We start from the raw sequence: 24,030 nt of genomic DNA, 5'->3' as shown, positions 1-24,030 counted from the left end.
CATACACACACACACTGCACTCATACACACACACACTGCACTCATACACACACACACTGCACTCATACACACACACACTGCACTCATACACACACACACTGCACTCATACACACACACTGCACTCATACACACACACTGCACTCATACACACTGCACTCATACACACTGCACTCATACACACTGCACTCATACACACTGCACTCATACACACTGCATTCATACACACTGCATTCATACACACTGCATTCATACACACTGCATTCATACACACTGCATTCATACACACACACTGCACTCATACACTGCACTCATACACACTGCACTCATACACACTGCACTCATACACACTGCACTCATACACACTGCACTCATACACACTGCACTCTTACACACTGCACTCTTACACACTGCACTCTTACACACTGCACTCTTACACACTGCACTCTTACATACACACTGCACTCATATACACACACTGCACTCATATACACACACTGCACTCATATACACACACTGCACTCATATACACACACTGCACTCATATACACACACCGCATTCATACACACACACACTGCACTCATACACACACACACTGCACTCATACACACACACACACACACACTGCACTCATACACACACACTGCACTCATACACACTGCACTCATACACACTGCACTCATACACACTGCACTCATACACACTGCACTCATACACACTGCATTCATACACACTGCATTCATACACACTGCATTCATACACACTGCATTCATACACACTGCATTCATACACACACACTGCACTCATACACTGCACTCATACACACTGCACTCATACACACTGCACTCATACACACTGCACTCATACACACTGCACTCATACACACTGCACTCATACACACTGCACTCTTACACACTGCACTCTTACACACTGCACTCTTACACACTGCACTCTTACACACTGCACTCTTACATACACACTGCACTCATATACACACACTGCACTCATATACACACACTGCACTCATATACACACACTGCACTCATATACACACACTGCACTCATATACACACACTGCACTCATATACACACACTGCACTCATACACACACACACCGCATTCATACACACACACACTGCACTCATACACACACACACTGCACTCATACACACACACACTGCACTCATACACACACACACTGCACTCATATATACACACACTGCACTCATATATACACACACTGCACTCATATATACACACTGCACTCATATATACACACACTGCACTCATACACACACACACTGCACTCATACACACACACACTGCATTCATACACACACACTGCATTCATACACACACACTGCATTCATACACACACACTGCATTCATACACACACACTGCATTCATACACACACACACTGCATTCATACACACACTGCAAATAAATATTCAATTAATATAATTTTTTTAGGATCCAATTTTATTTAGAGATTTACCAGTAGCTGCTGCATTTCCCACCCTAGTCTTATACTCGAGTCAATAAGTTTTCCCAGTTTTTTGGGGTAAAATTAGGGGCCTCGGCTTATATTCGGGTCGGCTTATACTCGAGTATATACGGTACTTTTCATTTCGTCACTTATTTTTCATATTCTGTCTCAAATCTCTTTATTCTGTCACCATACAGATACTTCATTCTGTCACCATACAGATCTCTTTATTCTGTCACCGATCTCTTTATTCTCTCTCAAATCTCTTTATTCTGTCACCATACAGATCTCTTTATTATGTCACCATACAGATCTCTTTATTCTGTCCCTTCTCTCTTTATTCTGTCTCAGACCTCTTTATTCTGTCTCAGACCTCTTTATTCTGTCTCAGACCTCTTTATTCTGTCTCAGACCTCTTTATTCTGTCTCAGACCTCTTTATTCTGTCTCAGACCTCTTTATTCTGTCTCAGACCTCTTTATTCTGTCTCGGACCTCTTTATTCTGTCTCGGACCTCTTTATTCTGTCTCGGACCTCTTTATTCTGTCTCGGACCTCTTTATTCTGTCTCGGACCTCTTTATTCTGTCTCGGACCTCTTTATTCTGTCTCGGACCTCTTTATTCTGTCTCGGACCTCTTTATTCTGTCTCGGACCTCTTTATTCTGTCTCTTCTCTCTCTGTACCAGATCTCTTTCTGTATCAGCAGAGAGAAGGAACGTGCCAAATCCTGCGATGTCCAAGAGATCGCGAGAACGCAGACTGAGGACATGCAGTCCTGCGACATTCAAAGATCCAGAGAATCTCTGGATCTTTGAATGCCGCGGGACTAAACGTCCTTAGCGGCGCTCAGGGATTCACTGGGGGGGCCACAACATATGGATTTAACAAATTACCTATGGGGCCGTATTAAACCGGAACGCGGGCCAGACTTTGGACATGACTGCATTAAGATTATAAATACCATTTTGGCAAGGCAAAGATTGCTGCCTTTGTCGACCATGTTCTTTTTTTCCTTAACAGACCATATCTGTTCCTTACCTAATGTCATTATGGAGATATTTGTCAATATTTCAAACTTCAAAGTGAACGTAGAAAAATGTGTTACTGAGACTTGCCCATCCTTAAAGACTTGCCCAATTGTCACACTTCTTTGGGGTATCAGTCTTGACCCACTGTGAAACAAGGGACCAGACCCCTTTTGAGGTGATTTGGCACTCAACTGAGAAGGCAGGTAGGCCCCCTTTATACACTCTATTCAAAAGTAATAGTACTCTTCAATGCCCAGCTTATCAGCGAGCATGGGAAGCTGCGCTTAAGGTATACAATGTACTCAAGCAGATTGGAACTTTATCTTCCAAAAAATAATGCCTTCCACATAAAGTCTTACTAAACATGAATCCTATTATATGAGATTCATAAGGTGGTACAGAATCCCAGCCTTCTTACATTCTTGGCAATCAGCAATATTTGCTGGAGGTGCAATGAAGGAGTTGGCACGGATGAAAACATCTGTTTTTTTCACATTTGTTTAATAACCAAGCTACAACTTCTGTTATGCAGTCGCTCCAGTATCTGGCAGTCTAGATGTCACGGTGAGAACCGTGACAAAATGGAGGTAATCACAGAGCCAACATCATCACCTTCTTCCGCTCTGATCTGGTGGTGGTTCAAGAGGCCACTGAAGAGGCTGTTACAACCCTCTCACAGCGACAGGTGGGCACTGCAGAACAGATCAAACACCTCCAAATGACATGCAAGGCTATGCAGGCAAGGATGGACGCACTCTACAACCCACGTTGGTGGAACAATCTCAGTATTAGAGGAATAGCGGTGAACTGCCAGACTTCCTTCGACGCCTATTCTTGGCTGTGTTGCCACGCAAAATAAAAATATGATAGTGGGTGGCTCCTCATGACTCCCGAAGACCACCAGGTGGCCCCTCAGGATGTCCTACTCTGCTTTCAAGCATACCGAGACATGTTGGCAGTCTTGGAGGCGCTAAAGACGAAAGTCCCGTTTCAGTTTGAGGACATACACCATACCTTTTTGTAGGACTTATGCAAGTCTGCCTTGGACTGGAGACACTCAGTCGAGTAACACAGGCACTCCGAGAGGCCAATGTCAAATACCGATGGGGCCTGTCATGCTCCCTCATTGAAGGGCAATACCTACCGGCTCACAAATTCAGAGGCCTTTGAGTCCTTCCTCACTGAATTGGATCTCGTTCCAAATATGGCTCCTATCCCTGCGGCAAGTCACTCATGGGACGTGCAAAATGTTGTTCCCTTTGTGCCCCGCTCAAGAATGGACACTGGCTGATGGAGACATTCACCTTCTCCTTTTAGATGCCCTATGGTGGGGCTCCACATAGTTCTCACGATTGCACAAATTGCAATTCAAACAATATCACAAATGTTATCATAAGCTGATTGTTATATGTACCTAAGATTTTGTTTTAAGTTTTTATTTTTTTTCTTCTTTCTCTTTGCTCTTTCATTTTCTATCTTAATTTCTGCTACTAAGTTAAACTTAGCTGCATCTTGGTTTCACCAACTCACTCATGCCCTCACTTCTCCCCGTGGTGTCCTGTGGATATCGGACACTATTATTTTTCTAACTTACACCAGATGTGCTATACACTGTCACTTCACACAGTCGCCTGAGTTAGTACCCCTGACCTCAGTGGCACTATCCCGCTTTACACACCTACAGTTGAATAGGTGACAACCAACAGCCCTTACCACGGTATAACTGCCTCATCAGGCATTTATTTTTAGTATCTTTCACAAAACTGGGTCGATGGCTACTGCCATTATGGCCAACTTTAAAACACTACGAAAGGCCTACCAGCTGTAGCGGCTCACACACAAGCTGTTATACCTATCTTTTCCTACACTTTATAACACATTCATGTTTATGTTACCCTTTCAGAGGCTCTGGCATGCGTTTTAAATCTCTAGCCTTCTCGTTACATACACATGCCATTGTCCTTGTTGATTAAGAATCTTTATATATATAAATGTGCTGTATCATCATAATGCTGACCAACTGTTTCGAAATACTGTATACTGTGGCTACACAAGCTATTGGGTGGATTGTATACCAAAATGTTATGATTTCATGCACAACAAAAAAGAAATTAAAAAAAAAAAATTCTGTCCGTAGTTTTAGAGAGTTTCGTTGGGTTCAAGGGTTAATTAATGTGGTTTCTTCTTCTTTTTTGTTTTTTTAAATAACATACCAGGTCTTGAAACAGTGCCAGTAGTTCTATTGTCAGTTGAGACTCTTCAAAGTTAAGTGGGGTTTTGCCCTTTATTGCGACCATGATGTGCCCCCGTCAGAAAAATTGCTATGTTTACAATAGGGTTAATCCAGCCTCTAGTGGCTGTCTCATTGACAGTCGCTAAGGTGCTTCCACGCTTCTCACTGTTACAATCACAGTCAGAAGACGCTGGACTTCCATAGGAAAGCATTGAGTAATGCTTCCCTATGGACTGATTGCATGCGCGTTCAGCACTGACGTCAGAAGAGGGAGGAGAGTTGATTAATCCCCTTCCTCCCCCTTCAGCCCGGCGAGAGTGGGACCCTGAGGGTGGGGGTGACCCAAAAACACTATAGTGCCAGGAAAACAAGTTTGTTTTCCTGGGACTGTAGTGGTCCTTTTAAGCATCAGAGAAAACCTTAGGAGATCTATGTGCTAATCTATAGAACATTTGATTGTTATATGAATCTAAATTGAAAGCCCTAGTTTGGTTTCGCTAGAAACATTGCCCTACTGTATATTAATGTTTAAAAAAAAAAAAAAAAAATGTTACAAGAAACAAAAAACATTTCACTTAAAAAGGTGTCATCTTTGATTTAGTGGCAGAGCCTCTTTGAGCACCTCAATGATTGCCTGAGCAAGGGCCTATGGAAAGTAAAACCACACATCTCATTGTAGATTGCTGGATGTTGTGTTTTGTAGTTAAGTCTGCTTGTCTCATACGTCTTGCTTCCAAGACAGAATTAACCTCGGGAAGTTGCACTGTCTTTCATGTTCTTAAATATTTTACACAAATATCACATTCTCTTGTTTCTTATTCAGGTGTAATTTTCTTTATCTCTCACAGGCAGTGCCTCCTCTCGGAAGGGTCTCAATGGTGCCTGTTCTGTGCACGAATACACAGGATCATTCATGGGTCAGAGTGCACGCTTCAAGATGACATCAGTTTGTGGCCATGTGATGAGCCTGGATTTCATAGGTTATTATACAATGCATACATATTAGCCTGACCTAGCCAATGTTTACTTCCCTAATTTTCTTTCCAGTCTAATTTCATTCAAATGATCAATTGGTTTGGAAATAGTGTTGACAGGGAACCAAATATGTTCATGGGATGAATTTGTAACTCAAAGAGGAACTCTCTTCCCTCAAAACAACTTGATCTCACTGTAATTGCTCTGAGGGCTGATCTCACTTTGGCGCCATCTTATCTTAAGGTTTTCAAAAAGCTGAACACCTATGTTTTTCCTCAAGCACCTGTATGTGTTGGTTTTCTTCATTATCAGACATCCAATGCTTCCTTTTTTGGCTCAGTATAGCAGTCGAGTACTGAGCAAAAAAGGGAAGCATTGGGTGTCTGATGCTCTCTGTCTGTCATTAGCTGCATGAGCTGAAACTCTCTGCCAACTGCTGATACCTCCTGACTGCTTGTCCTGATACATTTGCATTAGCCTCAACAGAAGAGGAGAACAGTTGATCAGAGCCTGTGGACACTTCTTAAGTGTTACAGCATTCAAAAACAATTTAGCACAGGGGGAATCTAGACTGCACAGGGGGAATCTACACATCATAACCCATAGGATTCATTTTACAACATACAATTTTTCAAAAATATATCCAATGTTCCACAAGAGATCGTTAAGACTATATAAAACACACTCTACAAATCAATCTGCACAAATGTATGTTTACATACGTACACAGTGCAGAAAATATATACTTCAGGTCCTATAGATTTTTCCTCAGTTGGATTTTGCACTATATTATTGCTTTATCTAACCCATGTTTAGGATTTCAGTTATGTTTTAACGTACCCCATCACCTTAGCTTACAGCTGACAATCAGCTTTGGATGACTAGCAAAGAAAGTCACTTCTGCATTGGCTGAACACCACCAACGGCAATAGGCATGATGTTCTGGGAGATCCCCAGTTTTTGTGAAAGTGCTCAAAAATGGTTTGACACCATTTTTTCTTATTTACAGAGCTTGTGTGAGTTGATGCATACCAGGGAGACACTACCCAAAGTCTATTTGCACCATTAACCACTAAATTGAGCTGGTGCCTGGAAACATTTACGATTGGTTTAAACTTCTTTTATCGACACATGTTTTTACATTGATCCATTCGAATTGGAGTGTGAAAAAATATAAATTGGTTATATTTCAATGTTACTCTTTTTTTTTTTTTTTTTTTTTTGGTCATTGTTATAGTTACCCTTGATATTAAATTGTTTGCATATTTGTAAGATGTTAAGAGATCTTTTGAAGTTGGACATTTGCAGATAGTTGTGGAATGTCTCGCAGCAGTACTAATATCTAGTTATTAAGCAAAATTCTGACTTTGTCTTTGTTTGTACACATATTCATTTTAAGGGAAGTATAACAACTGGGACAAAGTGGACCCTGCTGAGCTCTTCAGTAAAGCTCCTACAGAGAAGAAAGAAGCCAATCCCAAACTTAACATGTTGAAATTCCTGCAGGTATGTACAGAGATATTTGGTGATCACCATTTCCCTGAAGGCACACACAGTGTTAGAACCAACTGGAATAAAGTATGACATATTTGTTGACATGTATTTGTTGAATAATAAAACAATATATCAGTATTTAGTAATTATGAGTTTTTCATGACAACAGTTGGTTTCTATGAGCTTTATTTCAAGATATGACACATCATTATTTGTAAGCAGTCTTTTTCTGTAAATTCTGTATAACAAATTAAATAATCTATACGCTATATACGCTATATATTATATTTTTTTGTACAGATACAGAAATTGCTATAAATCTCTCTCTCCCTCGTACTCTCATCAACCATTGGCTGCTTTAAATGGTCACTGTAGGAACCATAACAACTTTGCATCTTTGCAGATCGCATCTGTCCCCTGCACTCAAAGTCTGACATCACGATCCAAGGTTGGGTGGATTTGCACAGATAATTAGTAATTAATGAATTAGTAAATTATTGGTGCCTTTTCCTTCTTCCACACTGATCCTTAGGTAATTGAGTGTGGGGGTAACCTTCTGCTCAAAGTATCACACTGTTCTAATATGTTGAAAAAGAAGTTTAATTATTTTACTCTTTTCCTCATGAATGTAACATAACATATGTAAGCCGTTTTCTCAGAGTTCTTTAAAAAATAATTGAAGTTTTACAAAGAGGTTAAACTATAAGTGCAGTATAGTGTGTGTTTAAATTGCCACAGGTTGGATTCCCTGTAGTTTAGAAATATCCTCTCAATTTTTCTAAAAAAAAATTTCCCTACATCTCCAGGTGGAAGCGCGTTCCTGTGACATTATTGTACTCTGGCTGGATTGTGATAAAGAAGGAGAGAATATTTGCTTTGAGGTACATATTTGTAAGGCCAACTGTAATATCATCTGCTGCACAGCGCCCCAGTGAGATCTTACAACCGATTAACATAATTAATATATGAGTTGTGTAAGCTGTGAAGTGCAGAAATATATGTGTTTCATCTAGGGATTGACCGATATTGATTTTTTAGAGCCGATACTGATAATCTGTGAATGTTCAGGCCGATGGCTGATAACTTCCCGATATTCTGCACATTTACCATTTTGAAAAAATTAAACTATTTCTAAAGGTAAATGCACAAAATATACATGCCATGTGTAGTGGATGCAGTGTGTTTAGACAGGGGAGCTGTGTGTGTTTGTGTAGTGTGTATATATTGAATGCAGGGTGTGTTTGTGCAGTGAGTGTTTGTGTACTGTGTATATAATGAATGCAGAGTGTGTGTGTGTGTGTTTGTGTAGTGTGTGTATAGTGAATGTAGTGTGCGTAAAGTTAATGCAGTGTGTAGTGTGTGTATAGTGAATGCAGTGTGTAGTGTGTGTGTTTCTGAATGGATGTAATTTGTGTAAAATGGTAACCCGTGGCAACGCTCTGACGGCCGCGGGTCTCGCGAGATTTACACTAAGGAGCTGCAGGAAAGGTAAGTAACAGCTTACTGCCGGCGCCCCCAGGACCGCCGGGCTTGTAATGGGCCTGGCGGTCCTGGGAGGTATTATCAGCAATATCGGTATCTATATTGGCCAATTGGCCGATAATATCGGTAAAACCGATAATCGATCGATCCCTAATTTCAACTCAAACCTTACTTTCTGTACTTTCTGTGGGGTGAAAAAAAAGGTTTTTTTTTTGGTTTTTTTTGCTACTGTAGAATTCTTTTAGTTTCTATCTTTGGTGTGATGGATAAAGCAAAATTGTCTTCTATTTGCACTGGATCAGAAATATTTACAAAGCGGCAGAGTGAACACATAGTAAAGATATTGCATAAGATTCACACATAACATAATCCAGTAAGTCACACATGTCAGCAAATATGTGTTAGATAATATGGTTAGGAGACTAGTCGGTATGAACAACTGGTAAAGGAGTAATGGGTCAATAGTTTAAGGTAAAAAGATAAGAGAATAGATAGAATCCCCCCCCCCCCCACCCTTATCATTTTCTTCCTTGTCCATCTCTCTTATTTACAGTACATAGTCAATCCATGGAAACCATTGTTCTGCATGTTTAGGGCCTTTTCCGACTGCAAGGCCATTAGAGCTTTAACTTCCTTTAAACTCCTCAATTATACTGACCCATTGTCCTTTTGCAGGAGCAATATGGCTTTTCCAGAAGGCACCAACTTTGTGGCATTAAGAACTTGCTGTAAAATCTTTTGCAGGAATTTATGCTCAAATTCAAATAATGGTATGGAACCCAAAATGTCTGTGAGTGTATCTTTTACCATTTGCCAATATGGAACTTTTAGTGGACACTCTCACCAGATATGTTTCACCATCCCCTCGCCGCTCGCACACCTTCAGCACTCAGAAGAGACTACGGGAAATATCCTGTGCAACGATGCCTGCATTTGATACTAGAATGAAAGGAGCTTATAATTTGCTTCCTGATATTTGTTGCTAATTGAGCTTTTATGCTGCATCAGTGAATGTCTTACCCAGGAGTCTCTCCCATTGCCATTTGAACATGTGCCTCTCTCCTAGTTTTCCAACCAGAAGGTGCTGGCATAGGTGGAAATTACCATTGTTCTTTACAGGGAAAATGTGATCCAGGGCCCGAGTTGTAAGCAGCACTGTCAGGGACAGAACCCCAACTCAGAATCACTTGTAGATGCCTAGAAGAAGGACAGAAAAGATTGACTAGAATGGAATAGTAGAGATTACGCCAACAGGCGCTGATATCCCCCTACGACTAGAGGTAGTCCCACCCCCCCAGTAGGAACATGTGTTTATGGGTAAAAAGTCTGGACTAATATGTGTGGCTACCCAAGTCTTAGGTGAGATGTTAATATTAAATTTCCAATTCAAGATCAATCCCTCCCCCCCCCCCCCCCCCCCCCCAATCCTGTAAAGACCCTTTTGTGTTGTTTCTGTCTGCCCAAAGTTCTCCAGGAGGTTGAGTGCGGAGGCATCTGAGACAGTAGGGAAGCTCACTACAAATTACTTTACCAAGGTACTCGACACCCTTTCACACAGATTAATTGCCTCATGGTAGAACTCCATGGACTCCCTGCACAGGCATGTACAATAGCTCGGCAAACACACAGCTCAAACAGAGTCTAAAATGGACGAATTTGCCACAGCGCATAATGGTTTGGCAAGCCATGTGGCATGTTTAGAGGCCAAGCTGAAATGCACCGAAGCTAAACTAGCAGATTTGGAGGACCGGGCGAGGTGCAAAAACCTCCGCTTCAGGGGGTTGCCTGAGACTATCCTCCCGGGAGAACTACAGGCCTATGTCAGAGGCCTTCTGCATGCATATGCTCTGGAGATTCCTGCCGACATGTTGCTCGTTGATCGCATGCACTGGGTCTCACGCCCGAGGCACCTACCTGACTCTACATCCAGGGATGTACTGCTCTTGGCGAATTACTTCCACATTAAAAAGCATATACTCAGGGCCATCAGGAACAAGGCTAAGCCACCGGAGAACTATACAGTGAAAATCTTTGCAGACCTCTCTGCAGCTACACTTCACAGGAGAAAGCATTTCCCACACATTGTGGAGATCCTGCGAGCAAACGGCATGCGATACAGATGGGGGTTCCCTACTAATGTGTTGGTTAACCGGGTTGGGAGAATGACAGCCATACTCCCCCCAGAAGATGGTGCTAGAAAATTGAGATCATGGGGCCTTGACAACATACCAGAGGACCACATAGCTTCCACACGAGAAGACTCAGGCTGAAATGGCATACACAACCCAGCAAACTCTAATGACTCTCAGCCTCTTACCAAGTACAGGGTTGCCTGGTACCGCAAGTATTTCTTCTGCATATGTTGCAGGTCGGATGGTTTCATCCATATAGCCGATATCACATATAGTGTAGCCAAAATTATTGTTTATGTTGCTGATAGTGCTTAATGACCAGACACACGATGCCCACACATTCACATACAACAGCCGACCTGCGGGGCCATTTACTCCCATCGCGGTGCTCGCGTTGGAGGGGACATTCGTGTCTCCGCATGGCCGGGGGTTCCAGGTGAGCGCCAGGCCCTGTGACTGCACAACATACTGGGGTGCTGGGAAGAGTATCTTCTACACGCCACAGGTTAGGCCGGGCACGGCGCTCACCGGGCTGCTCCCACACTCATGGGTTTCATAGTTTGGTATTCTACTATGTTACACTGTGTTAGTGCGGCATATCTGCGCACACAGAGCCTACCTTTCCAGGAGCACTGGCCGATGTATGGGTCTCCATGCTCCCTTCACTGAAGGCCCATGACACAGAAGCAGGCACAGTGCGGATTCCTTTCAGTTAACACTAAGAAGCACCACCCGCAATAGGTTTCAAATTGAGAAAATGAGACAGCACTGTTGCAGGAAAAGTTTATATATAAAAAAAATATATATATACAAAAATTAAGAGAAACAGTCCAGGTCTGTTATCCTGAAGATTCTCACAGGAACATCCTCGGTGGGGATCATACCACCCAAGCCTTATAGGATTGAGCAATACCTGTATTTGCTCTCTGTTTGTGAGTATATTTTATTCCTTTTCTTTTTTATCAGCTCATTACATACAGAGAGCACTATAGTCTGTTTTTATCTTCCCTGTATACTGAGGACATCTGACTGCCGACCAGTGGTACAACAATTCACAGCCTGAGAACAAAAAACTCACCAAGAAGTACCTGGATTTACCATTAAATCCACAGACGGGGATTGTTCCGTCCATGCGCATCAATCTGGAGCTGAACATAGGCTCCAGAAAATTGATCTGAGAACAATTCTACAGGCGCTGTCTCCCCGCACCCCTTTCTGCAATCCAACTACACCACCAGAAAGAAGAGACTCTGGTTAGGGAAGACCAAGCTGCCACATATACAAAGCACAGGGGTCAAAAGTCAATCCCCTTATTATTCCAGATATATCGTCATAATGTGTAAAATGAATGACTCAATGTACACCATAGCAAACTTATATAGCCCTAATATAAACCAGAGGAACTTCCTCCACAAAGTGTTAATGAAACTGAGCCCCCTCCAAACTGAACAGATGATCATCTGTGGTGATCTCAATCATATTTTAGATCATGAAATAGATACCTCAACGACTCCTCAAACACCTAGATGCAAAGTACTTAAAACTCAATGTATATCTTTGGTCAAATTATTAGCAGAATGACGCGTAGAGGACGCTTCATCCGACTGAACGAGCTTACTCCCACTACTCCCAGGTACACAAAACACACTCCAGAATCGATCATATACTGGTCTCTGCCCCAACCCTACACAAAACCTTAGGAGATATTGTGTGGTCAGACCACGCGCCCATACTCCTGGCCTTGACCGAACAATTCCCGACCAGGGGACGCGCTCAGTGGAAGCTTAATGAATCACTACTTGCTGATGATTCATTCAAAAAGAGAGTGGTCATGGAGCTGCAGGCATACTTCAGTTTGTTCTTGTCTTTAGATGCTGAAAAAGCACTTGACAGGTTGCACTGTCCCTTCCTCCTCGAGGTGTTAGGCAAATTCCACTTCCCAACGCAATTCATAGAAGCTGTGACAGCACTCTATAGAAATCCCTCTGCCAAAGTTACCAACAGTGGATTTCTCTCACAATCATTCACGATTTCAAATGGCTTACGACAGGGATGTTCCCTGTCCCCCCCCCCACTGTACAAAATGCCACTGGAGCCACTCACGACTCATCCAGGTACACCAACGGAAACACAAACTCACACTTTTTTGCCGACGACATCCTACTCACATGGATTAACCCAAGGGAATCCTTTCTGGCATTTGCAGCCACCCTAGAAGCCTACAGTAGATGTTCCTATTACAAATCGAATGTAGCCAAAATGCAAGCCATGGACTTCAATCTTCCTAGTGCCTATATAAAACTACTCCAAACAAACTTCCAATACGATTAGAGAATAGACCATCTCACCTTTCTAGGGATAAAAATTTCTTCCTCTTTAGATAAACTATATAAGGCGAACAACGTGACCCTGTAAAACCAGGTGAAAGCACTCCTCCAGCGCTGGAATAAAAAGTTGATATCTTGGTCCTGCCAAGTGGCCATTGTGAAAATGATGGTAGTCCCAAAATATCAGTACCTGTTTAGGACCCTCCCCATCCAGAAACCAACCTAGTACTTCACAGAAAACCAACGAATACTTAACCATTTTATCTGGGCAGGCAAACAATCAAGGGTCGCCACCCATACGATGTACAGACACCATACAGAAGGTATACAATATACAACACTTTTACCAAGCAGCCAACATCAACCCCATTATTGCTGCACAGACCCAGAAAACGCCCCCACAGTGGGTGGGGCTGGAGTCGGCAATGTGGACCCCTACTCACATCAGAGCATAAAGATGCTTCCCACCACAGCATTGACAAAACACATATGGGAGTATCACAGAGCCAGCTTATGTTTGACCAAGGCATACTCCCCAGCAATGACAATCACCACTTTTGGTGATCCCTGATTTTAACTTCCGACTTTGGGAGCGGCACCACGTCAGGTACATTACACAACTGATTCAGGGAGGCAAAAATCATACCCTTTACACAGCTACAAACAGATTATAACCTATTGAGTACAGCTCGGTTTTCATACTTCCAATTGAGGGCATGGTTAATTAAACACTACATACCAGCAACGAAAATTGTACATGAGCAGCGCCTGACTACCTTCGAGCAAGTCCTAATAACACAGTTATTGGCACGGGAAAACTATCTCTTTACTGTGTACAAGCCTGAACAGAGGCCAAAATATTAAGCATTTACCGTTTGTTCGAACATGGGGACGTGCGCTAAACCTCACTCTACCTGGGATGGCTTGGAAAAAATTGTTCACTAACCCAAAAAATCAAACCCTCTGCTCAATCCACATTGAGCTGTCTAATAAACTAATACAGATGGTACCTAGTGCCAACGCGGTTACACTGCATGACCCCCAGTGTGACAACAAATGCTGGAGGTGTCAAGATGGAATAAGGGATATTCTCCCCAATTGGTGGGCTTGCCCGCGACTCTCAAAATACTGGTAAAACGTTGCACAACTCATGACAGGGTTGACCATTCCGTATACCCCACTGGCGTGTGAGCCAGTCATTGTTGCATCTCACTTGGAGGCCAAAAAGGGAAAATCCACTTATACAGAATGGGGCTATCTCGCAGTGCGGTAGTTATGTGTCGCAAGGCACTCCTGGCCTACAAAGTGGGGACAAATCTTGGAACAGGGTCAAATCTGTGCCCCTAAAATCCCATGCTGGTGTGGAGTGTGCTTTAGTCATTGTTTTATCCTTCACTGGGAATGAGAGCAGGCGACAAATTATATCCTGGGGTGCTCTCTCCAACACTTGTGGGGTGATTGGCTCATTGTGACCTTCAAAGACAAAGTGCTGTGGTGATTCTTCCCCTAGAATCATGCAGAACAGTTTTGAAAGTACGCCATCCATATCCTCAGCATCAAGGGACTCTGCACTCCCTCTTATTGTACCTGGGTACCTGGGTCTCATGTTGTACCTCTGTCCCTTGTTGTTGAAATTCTCAACTTGGCTTTGCAGTGAAAGCAGCATAGCTCTGTGGTGTATTACCAAACTCTATAAATTATTATGTACGCATACACATATAAACTCTGGTCCGTCTACTTTAACAAATATTTATTCAGAGACAAAACAACAACAACATACAAATAATTACACACAATCTAACTAACTATACCAACAACAACAAAAACAACAGCAACAACAACCTAACTAACAATAACAACTAAATCTTATAAAATCACCAGATCCCACTCACAGTTCACCATGATAAAAATTAGCCCATGTCTGCTCAGTAGCACAGCCAAGAAGGAACAGGAAGGAATGGGGGTAGGGGGGAGTGGTTATCTCTTTCCTGACCTGTAAAGGTATTGAATTACCATATCAAAGGATACAGCTTATCCCAGTGTGAGAAAGGCATACATGAGCTTGGTCACATGACCCCTGGTCCCCATATTAGTTTGATGACAGAATGTCACCACAAGCTCCCTGACAAGTGGCTGCATTTTGGCAGGAGAGGTGCTGTATGGACGTCTCCAACACCTGCACATGGCCATCTTCTCCATCCGCAGGAGAGTCAGTATCTGACCCAATAGTTCCTGCAGTTCGGACTTAGTGACCACTATGACAGCCAAAACATGTAGGTCTGCCCTGATCTGTGTCATTAAGCATTGTTCTCTGGGTTAGAATAAGGCTAAGGCACTATCATGGTACCGGAATCCTGAGAGCCCGACAGTGAGTGCATAAATCCATCCTTGGATTCCATATGGTACCCCTTATGGTTCTGTGGTGGTTTTGCCTTCTTGTTGCGGCCCATTGTGTGTGCTGGCTGCTATTTAGTCGCTGTAATTGGCTAGGTAGAGTGGATTAAAAACTTACTGATTGCAGAGGAAGTGTCCCCAGCAGTTGGGAGCGACACAATAGATGTGTGTTTAACCCTGCAATTTACCTAAACATTGAGATGAAGTGGTCTGGGTGACTTAGTGATCGTTTAACATTTTAGCCCATTTCTTTAACTATATTGTAAAGATTAGCAATTGATATCACAATGCATTGGAGAAGGAAAAACAGAAACATTCTCATTCTCTATATATTTTGTTCAGTAACAGAAAAGTTGCAAGCTTCCAAGCCAAAATTCAGCTGCAGGGTAGAGGCAAATACAGTGATGTTTCTGATTTAATTTGATTCTTTAGACTTTAAAAGCACATAAAGTAATAAACACAGGAGATAAGTAAACATATTAGTAAAATGCCAGGATGTGACTATTATCCCATTCGATCTCTGCAGCTAATTTATTTCACATGTTCAATGTTTCTGGTCCTCTCTGTGTTCCAGGTTCTTGATACAGTGCTGCCAGTTATGAATAAATCCACTGGGGGTGAATGCACAGTCTATCGTGCCAAGTTCAGCTCTATCACAGATACAGATATCCTCAATGCAATGAATAAGCTTGGAGAACCCAACAAGAATGAGGCCCTTTCAGTAGATGCAAGACAAGAGCTAGACCTGAGAATTGGATGTGCATTCACACGGTAAGAATACTGACATGTGCATCAAAACCTGATGATTTGTGTGCCTTTATATGTACAAATATAGCTTTGTGTTTTTTAGCTTTTTCCATTTGCCTTTGTGGTATCATACATTGTGATAAATATTTACCCAGTATGTTTTTTACCCAGTTTGGGATTCACAGTTTGATCTCTATGTGATTTTTGATTTGGAAATTATATTTTACTTTTGTGGCATCATGTGCGTTTCACATTTTTCTGGCGTAAATTATATGTACCTCACATTACGCAGGATTGTGAGTCCAAAACAGAGATAATGAGATAATGTAGGAAATACAAGCTATGTCTTGAGAACATATGTATATTGGTATAGGAAACAGGGGTGCTGGCATTTCCTTACATAAAACACAGATGCATAAAATTTCAATAAAAAAGTGTGGGGGGTAGAAACAGCTAACGAAAGGATCATAAGGCAGTGGAAGAAAAAAAAGGCGGGGGGCAGGGAAGGTGGGGTGGGGTGGCAACGAGGACCTGCAACGTTATTCCGCACATTCTGTGCATAGGAGAGGAGTACTAGGTTCCATGCATCCACCAAGATATCAGAAATTGGGAATACAGATAAGTCCCTTTTTAGTTAAGCATGTTAGTGTGAGAGTCCCACCTGTCCCAGGCTATTTGCCAAAAGAGGTGGGTCATTGGGGCCTTTCTAGCTAACTTAACCAGTTCATTAAGTGAAGGGCTAGTGGTGGTCAGCCATTTACGGGCGGTCAGTGAGAGTGTGGCCACCAAAACATATATTATTAAGTATTTGGTGGATTGGCCAGTTAATTCAGGTAACATTAAGAGGAGGCAATCGTAATTGAGCAATCGTATGCTGATGCATTTGTCAAGGAGTAAGAGCTTCTGTTCCCAGAACTGAGGCAGTGCCACCAGATGTGGAGCATGGTGCCGCAACAAGACTGGCATCTCCAGCATTTGTCGGAGTATGTGGGTGATATTTTTGCGAGTCTCGTCGGCATCATGTACCACCTGTATAATATTTTCCTAAAGGTTTCACCATGTGTTGTCTCTAGATGATTTTTAAATCTGTCCCTAATCATCAGACCCCTGGCAACTGCCCACAATAAAATTGTTGTCATGCAAAGTGTTTAATGAAGGCCTTTGGTACAATTTTTGTTGTAGAATAGTGGGTATCTAAGTTAATGCTATATATAATTTAAGTCTTTGTAATAATTATAATTTGGAAATTAATAATGACATTAGTCATTATTAAAAAATGATCTTTCCTCCAGCTCACATGTACCTGCACCTTAGATGGATTGAATAAATTCTTTCATAATTTCCTTCTGTAAACATTCTCTTAGGCTGCTTTTTTGTTTCTTCAGCATGTCATGTTCTTGCTTTATTGAAATGTAAAATATGGATTCTGTGTGTTTGCCCCATTATCGCTCCTGTCATAATTGCTTTCTTTAATAGAAATGTTTCGGAAAAAAAACTGATATTCAATTTAAAATGTTTGGGAGTCATTTCTGAAATATCATAACATGTTTCTGGGTTTTATTTTTCTTTAAAACGTTACTTTTATTCCTTTGTATTTATAGGTTTCAAACAAAGTATTTCCAGGGTAAATATGGCAACCTGGATAGTTCTCTTATCTCTTTTGGCCCCTGCCAGACCCCTACACTAGGATTCTGCGTGGAGCGACATGATAAGATCCAGTCCTTCAAGCCCGAGACATACTGGGTCCTACAAGTTAAGGTCTGTTACAGCAGAATGGCTACAAAGACTTTGGTGGATCAGTAATTCATAGTATTCTATACTAGTGCTATTTCACCAAAATAAACATACCGTGACATTTTTAAAATAATTCTTATATAGTTCCCTTATCCAGAGCACTTTTCTGTTTAACCCCTTAAGGACCAAACTTCTGGAATAAAAGGGAATCATGACGTGTCACACATGTCATGTGTCCTTAAGGGGTTAAACATTGATAGGTTTTATCCCATGCAAATAAAACCCATTTCTGCTATTATCATAGCACGCCTAATCTGATCCAGGTGTCTTCCCTCTTCCATTTCTCCATCCAGGTGAGCCGTGGCCAGGAACAGTCTTTAACTCTGGACTGGGACAGAGTTCGGATCTTTGATCGTGAGATAGCTCAGATGTTTCTAAATATTACTAAGGCAGCACGGGAGGCACAGGTAACATGTGCAGCATTTAAACATGTGCTGAAATCAAGACACATATAATTAATTTGATTATATATATCATTGTGTCTGCCTTGTCATACAATTAAAGCTGTAAACTTTGAAACCATTTAGACCAGACAAACTGCTAAATTATAATACAGATACCTCAGTCATGTTTAATCTACTTTACCCGGAATATGTCTACTTGTACTTGCTGCTGGATGAGCTAAAAAAACTGCTAACTGCACTGCCCAACACACTTTCATCTTTATTATGTACCCTCATTTGATAACAGAGTTTCCTCTGCACCTACTGAGCTGGTGCCTTAAAAAAATTGTGTCCTCGCCCATTCTCTTACAGTTAAATAACCACAAGAATATCACAAACAGACAGTGGCAATATGTGCCAGATCTTTATACACAGGTATAACTATATAATATAAAAAAAATATGGCCACAATCACCTCAATAGCTTGTATTTATAAAAGAGTTGTATTATTGCTACAGACCAACATATTACCAAGACAGACTTATGTGGGGGGGGGGGGGGGGGTGGTATAATCATTATATGGATAAGTTGGCTAGCTTATTTCTTTAAAACCAAAGAAAAGAGTTACTTGTGCACTATCCCAAATCCCTATGCATATTTAATAACTGGAGGTTTTTAGAGTAACTAAGATGGCCATTAGGTATAAGCCCAGCTGTCACGTCAAGGCAAACCTCTTCGGTGGGTCTTACACTAACAATTCACCTTGCTTTATTCAGCTTCAGGCTAAAAAAAAATCTCTGAGACAGAGAGGGATATTTTTCTAAACCCCTACATACTTATTAAACCCTTAATAGGGAACACACGGGGTGGGCTGCTGCGTTGTAACCATGGGGTGGGCTGCTGCGTTGTAACATAACTGCTTACAAATACACAAAAATAAGTCCTGCGCCCAGACTCCCACTACTCCTTGGTGGCAGCAATGACCATAGTATACATCAGCCCTAATACATTAAATAAATACCCCTCTCTGTCTCATTAGAGATTTTTTTTTTACCCTCTTCATAGAGACACTAAACTTTCCTCATAAAGATGCATTGATTCATGCCTCCCCAGCCCACCTCCTTGGCCGAGATCATCAGAATTGATTGTGATTGACATCATCAGAATTGATTGTGATTGACATCATCAGAAGTGGTGATCTCAGCCAGCCAAGGAGGCAGTTCATGGGCAGAGCCAACACCAGCAGAAAGTAATAAAGGTACGATTTTACTATATTTTGGGGGGCCAGGGGAGCTAGATAATGTTTTAACCCTATACAGTTCCTTTAAGAGCGTAACAGATTGAGATTGTGTTGTGCAGTAAATTAGCAAGTATTGAATTTCCAGGTGGATTCTGTCAGCAAGAAGGAGAAGGCAAAGCAAAGGCCACAAGCATTAAACACTGTGGAAATGCTACGCGTTGCCAGCTCTGCACTGGGTATGTTCAGCAAGAAGTAGCAAAGTTTCAGTTGTGTTGTGTAAATGTTTGCTAACATAAGCTACAGATGTGCTCATTTAAACTGTAGGTAAATCATGGTGACCATATTGTTGTTTTAAAGGAACACTACAGCTCAGTGTAGTGGTTATTGCTCCAGCAGTGCCCTGGCGCCTTTTTAGAGCAATTTGTCAAACCATTTTAAAAGCTTAGCTGGGTCCGCCACAGCGCCGCGTCCATCTTCTCCTTGCAGAAGAATTGGATTAGTTCCACTGAGCTTAGGGCCACCCTCATTGACTCAGAATATCAGCTGAACACTCTCACCCAATGAATGTGATCCTATATCAGGCTGGCTTAGCTAAGTAAAGGTATCCGACTTCTGCTGCAGGAAAAGAACCGGAGTTGTGTGGGCACCCAAGGCGATCAAGGTAAGTTGTCATACTGAAATGATTTGACAGATTACTCTACGAGGGTGAAATGGCACTCCCAGCACCATAACTACTTCAGTGGGCTGTAGTAAAAGCAAAAAAAGGCATACATCATGGGGGCTATTCGCAAAATGAAGACAATTGGTTAAAGGGACACTATAGTCACCAGAACAACTACAGCTTATTGAATTTGTTCTGGTGAATAGAATCATTACCTTTACCTTTTTGCTGTAAGCACTGTCTTTTCAGAGAAAATGCAGTGTTTACATTACAGCCTAGTGATAACTTCTCCTCATATGGCTGTTAGAGGTGCTTCCTGGGTCATGGCTGCCTAAAATGCATCCAAACATTCAGTGTCTCCTCCCTCTGCATGCAGACACTGAACTTTCCTCATAGAGATTCCTTGATTCAATTCATCTCTATGAGGAGATGCTGATTGGCGATTGGCCAGGGCTGTGTTTGAATCATGCTGGCTCTGCCCCTGACCTGCCTCCTTGTCAGTCTCAGCCAATCCTATGGGGAAGCATTGTGATTTGATCAGACTACCACTTCTGATGATGTCAGCAGACTGCTTGTTTTTCTGAGGTAAACAGCATGCAGAGTTACAGCTTCAGGCTTGAATACAGTAAGATTTTGCTATATTTATGGAGGAAATAGGGGCCCAGGGGGGCTAGATTGGTGGTTTTAACACTATAGGGTCAGGGATACATGTTTGTGTTCCTGACCCTTTAGTGATCCTTTAATGTTTACATGTTTTATGACTATAGCCAAAAAGAGTGTATTTTCTTTTTATTTAGCATCCCTGTTTAAAATCATATGGTTTGCTTTTTTGTAACTTGAGTAGACATGCAGCTGTTGACCATCTATAAATGGTGATGCAGTAGGGTGAGATTCCCTGCAACACATGTAATCTATATAAATAAATATTCAAAGTCCATAAACCACCTTTGCTAAAATTAGATATGTCTTAGGGCGCAAAGCGTCAATTGTTTCATATGTATTCTTTGTTGCAGGAATGGGTCCTCAACATACCATGCAGATTGCAGAGAGATTGTACACACAGGGTTACATCAGCTATCCCCGTACAGAGACCACACACTATCCTGAAAACTTTGACTTGAAAGGAACACTCCGGCAGCAAGCTAATAACCCATTCTGGGCTGATTTGGTAAGCCCGATGATCTCCTTTCTTGTCCCTAGTGACTGACTCTGCCACTAGTACGTATGATATGTATACTGTATTCTTACATATTTGTAAAGATACCAAGATAATAAGCTTATCTTGATGATTTTTTTTTTTTTTTTTTATGAGATCCATAGCTTTCTGCAGATTCTTTTGTTCTCTACCATGTTTCCGTGCATGTTTCCCCTTTCAGGTTAAGGCATTGCTTGCTGAAGGTGTTAATCATCCAAGAAAAGGGACAGATGCTGGAGACCATCCACCAATCACCCCTATGCGTTCAGCAACAGAAGCGGAGCTAGGTAATGTCTCCTTTTCTGTAACTATTTCTGTCTCTCACCATCTGGTCATCAATATTTACAATTACAATTATTCATATAGTGCCAACCTATTCCATAGTGGTGTACTATTGATAAACATTTATTTCTAATAAAACATGCATGAAATACTGGAACAGTAGATGTAGAGGGACCTAAACAAATGAGCTTACAATCTAAAGTAATTGTCTGAATTGGCTCTAGGCGAGTGTAGATCACTGGACAATCTCCCCACTGAAGGTGCATTGAAGGGTTTTACACCAAACTGGAAATAGAGTAAATTTTGCTTTGATATTTGTGATTTAGATTTATTTGTGTTTGTGTGGGCATAAAGAGTCATACACCCAATTCCTGTTTTTATTTTATTTTTTCATTATTTTTTTTTGCCATGCCACACAAATCTGCATAAGAGACTAAAGGCAGATAGATATGGGTTGGTTTTAAGAATACTTTTCAATGCAAAGTGAATCAAACCTTTTAACTGAGTACCGTAACCGCTTAGATCATTACACACCTATATTTGACTTGACATTTGATTTCTCCAGACACATAAAGCACTTCAGCGTCGGGAGTCTGTCTACTTGTGACAGTTTATAAAAGTGGATATTATGTTAGAAATCTGCACTTTTATAAAAATTCAACAAAATACCTCCCCAGCTGTAAGCCTTACCCCTCCTCAATGAGCTTTACTATTATTTACTATTATTTAAAAAAAAAAATTCTTTATTTTTCTTTGTGCAGGGAATGACAGTATGTTTGTTAATGCCACAACAGCATATTTAAAAGATTTAAACACAGTAGTTGTACATTTATGGCATGAGAGTATCAGCACATTTTTAAAATGTTATGTTATGAACAAGCTATGCTGTTAGCTATGTCTTTCTAGGTAGACTGATGTATGAGAATCATTAGACTTTATAGCAGGAATTCCAACATAAGATAACAGTATGCTTTGTTATAAGAAAGATTAGCAATATACGTGTACCAATAGTATGGCTGACAGCATGGCATCTCTTATATATCAATGTCGCTAAACAAGCCACTGATGTATAGAAAAAAAAAGGGAATAGGGTCGCACTCAGTCACATCAATTAAACTTAGGGTGCTACTGAGCATGGGTCAGCAAAAAAAGGCCCCAAGAAAAATATACAAATGGAAAGAATCCCAGGCACTCACTGTGATTGTTCTTCAAGCAGATTTATTGCAGAAGAACAATCACAGTGAGTGCCTGGGATTCTTTCCACTGATGTATAGAAAGTGAGGTGTCTTAACGATAAGGTGGTAAACTGCGAGATGTGTGCTAGAAAAGAAAAATGTTATAATAAAATGTGAGATTGAACCTGTTTCGATTAGCTCATGTGTATGTCTTACGCGTGACACAGGGTGTTAATTGATCTAGCTCGCTGAGATTCCTGGCATGCTTAGATTTAGTTTGGGTACAAAAGACAGTGGTAATCTGAAGCGCATTCAACTAGCAATATGCCGTAGATGCTTTTTTATAATTATGGCGGTATGACACAGGAAAATGCCGCCTGGGGGTCATGTGATTTAAGTATGCAGCCCAGAGATAACATGGCTGGTTAAACTAAGGCCCCTGCCAAATACAAAATTAACTGGTAAAACCTAGGCGTAGTGATTGTAAACACAAAACATGGGGTTAAACATGTCTTTTGGACAGTTCGCTTGGTTGATGTTGCACCAGGCAGGTAGTGTCCGTCGGCTTGTGGTTTAGCCTTTTGTGTCTGGTGTCCTTTTCGGCGGTCAGCCGATCCCTATCGGCGGCAGGGTTGGCGTTGGATGGAGGGATAGGCAGATCCAGGTTTCCTTCCAGCCCCGGGGGGTACAGGGTGCCAGCCCCCATGTTTCACTGACCTGGAGACATTGTGGTGCAATGTCTTTCCCCTGCCTGGTGTGGCTGTGATATCTGATCGGAGGTGTTCGCCTTCTGTGGGGGCCTTCCAGCCTGTGTAGTCGGTGCGTGGAGGCTATGCCTCGGAGTGCCCTCGGCCGCAGTAGGGTGGTCGTATAGCGGGTCGTCGCTTCTGACTTCGGTTTCTCCCGAGGGAGTCCGCTCTTCCCCTTCTTTTGCGGGTTAGGTGGGTGGGCTGTGGTGCGGTCCTGCAGTTTGCGCCAAAAGGCTTGGAGGATGTCATCCA

The 24,030-nt window shown here is 41.7% G+C and overlaps 1 protein-coding gene across 3 annotated transcripts in view; it reads left to right on the top strand.

Moving 5' to 3' along the window:
• TOP3B (DNA topoisomerase III beta) overlaps window positions 1-24,030 on the top strand; it is a 75,536-nt gene that overhangs the window by 17,852 nt on the left and 33,654 nt on the right. For all 3 annotated transcript variants that reach the window (XM_063430203.1, XM_063430202.1, XM_063430201.1), the window contains exons 3-11: window positions 5,597-5,728; window positions 7,123-7,229; window positions 8,024-8,098; window positions 16,127-16,323; window positions 17,901-18,057; window positions 18,387-18,500; window positions 19,862-19,952; window positions 21,391-21,545; window positions 21,754-21,859. In XM_063430203.1, coding sequence (XP_063286273.1) covers window positions 5,597-5,728; window positions 7,123-7,229; window positions 8,024-8,098; window positions 16,127-16,323; window positions 17,901-18,057; window positions 18,387-18,500; window positions 19,862-19,952; window positions 21,391-21,545; window positions 21,754-21,859 — 1,134 coding nt within the window. The remainder of the gene's footprint in view (window positions 1-5,596; window positions 5,729-7,122; window positions 7,230-8,023; window positions 8,099-16,126; window positions 16,324-17,900; window positions 18,058-18,386; window positions 18,501-19,861; window positions 19,953-21,390; window positions 21,546-21,753; window positions 21,860-24,030) is intronic.

Source organism: Pelobates fuscus, chromosome 8 (genome assembly GCF_036172605.1).
Source record: "Pelobates fuscus isolate aPelFus1 chromosome 8, aPelFus1.pri, whole genome shotgun sequence".
Taxonomy (NCBI): Eukaryota; Metazoa; Chordata; class Amphibia; order Anura; family Pelobatidae; genus Pelobates; species Pelobates fuscus.
The sequence above is the reverse complement of the archived record's forward strand: the minus strand, read 5'-3'. Positions and strand labels throughout refer to the sequence as shown.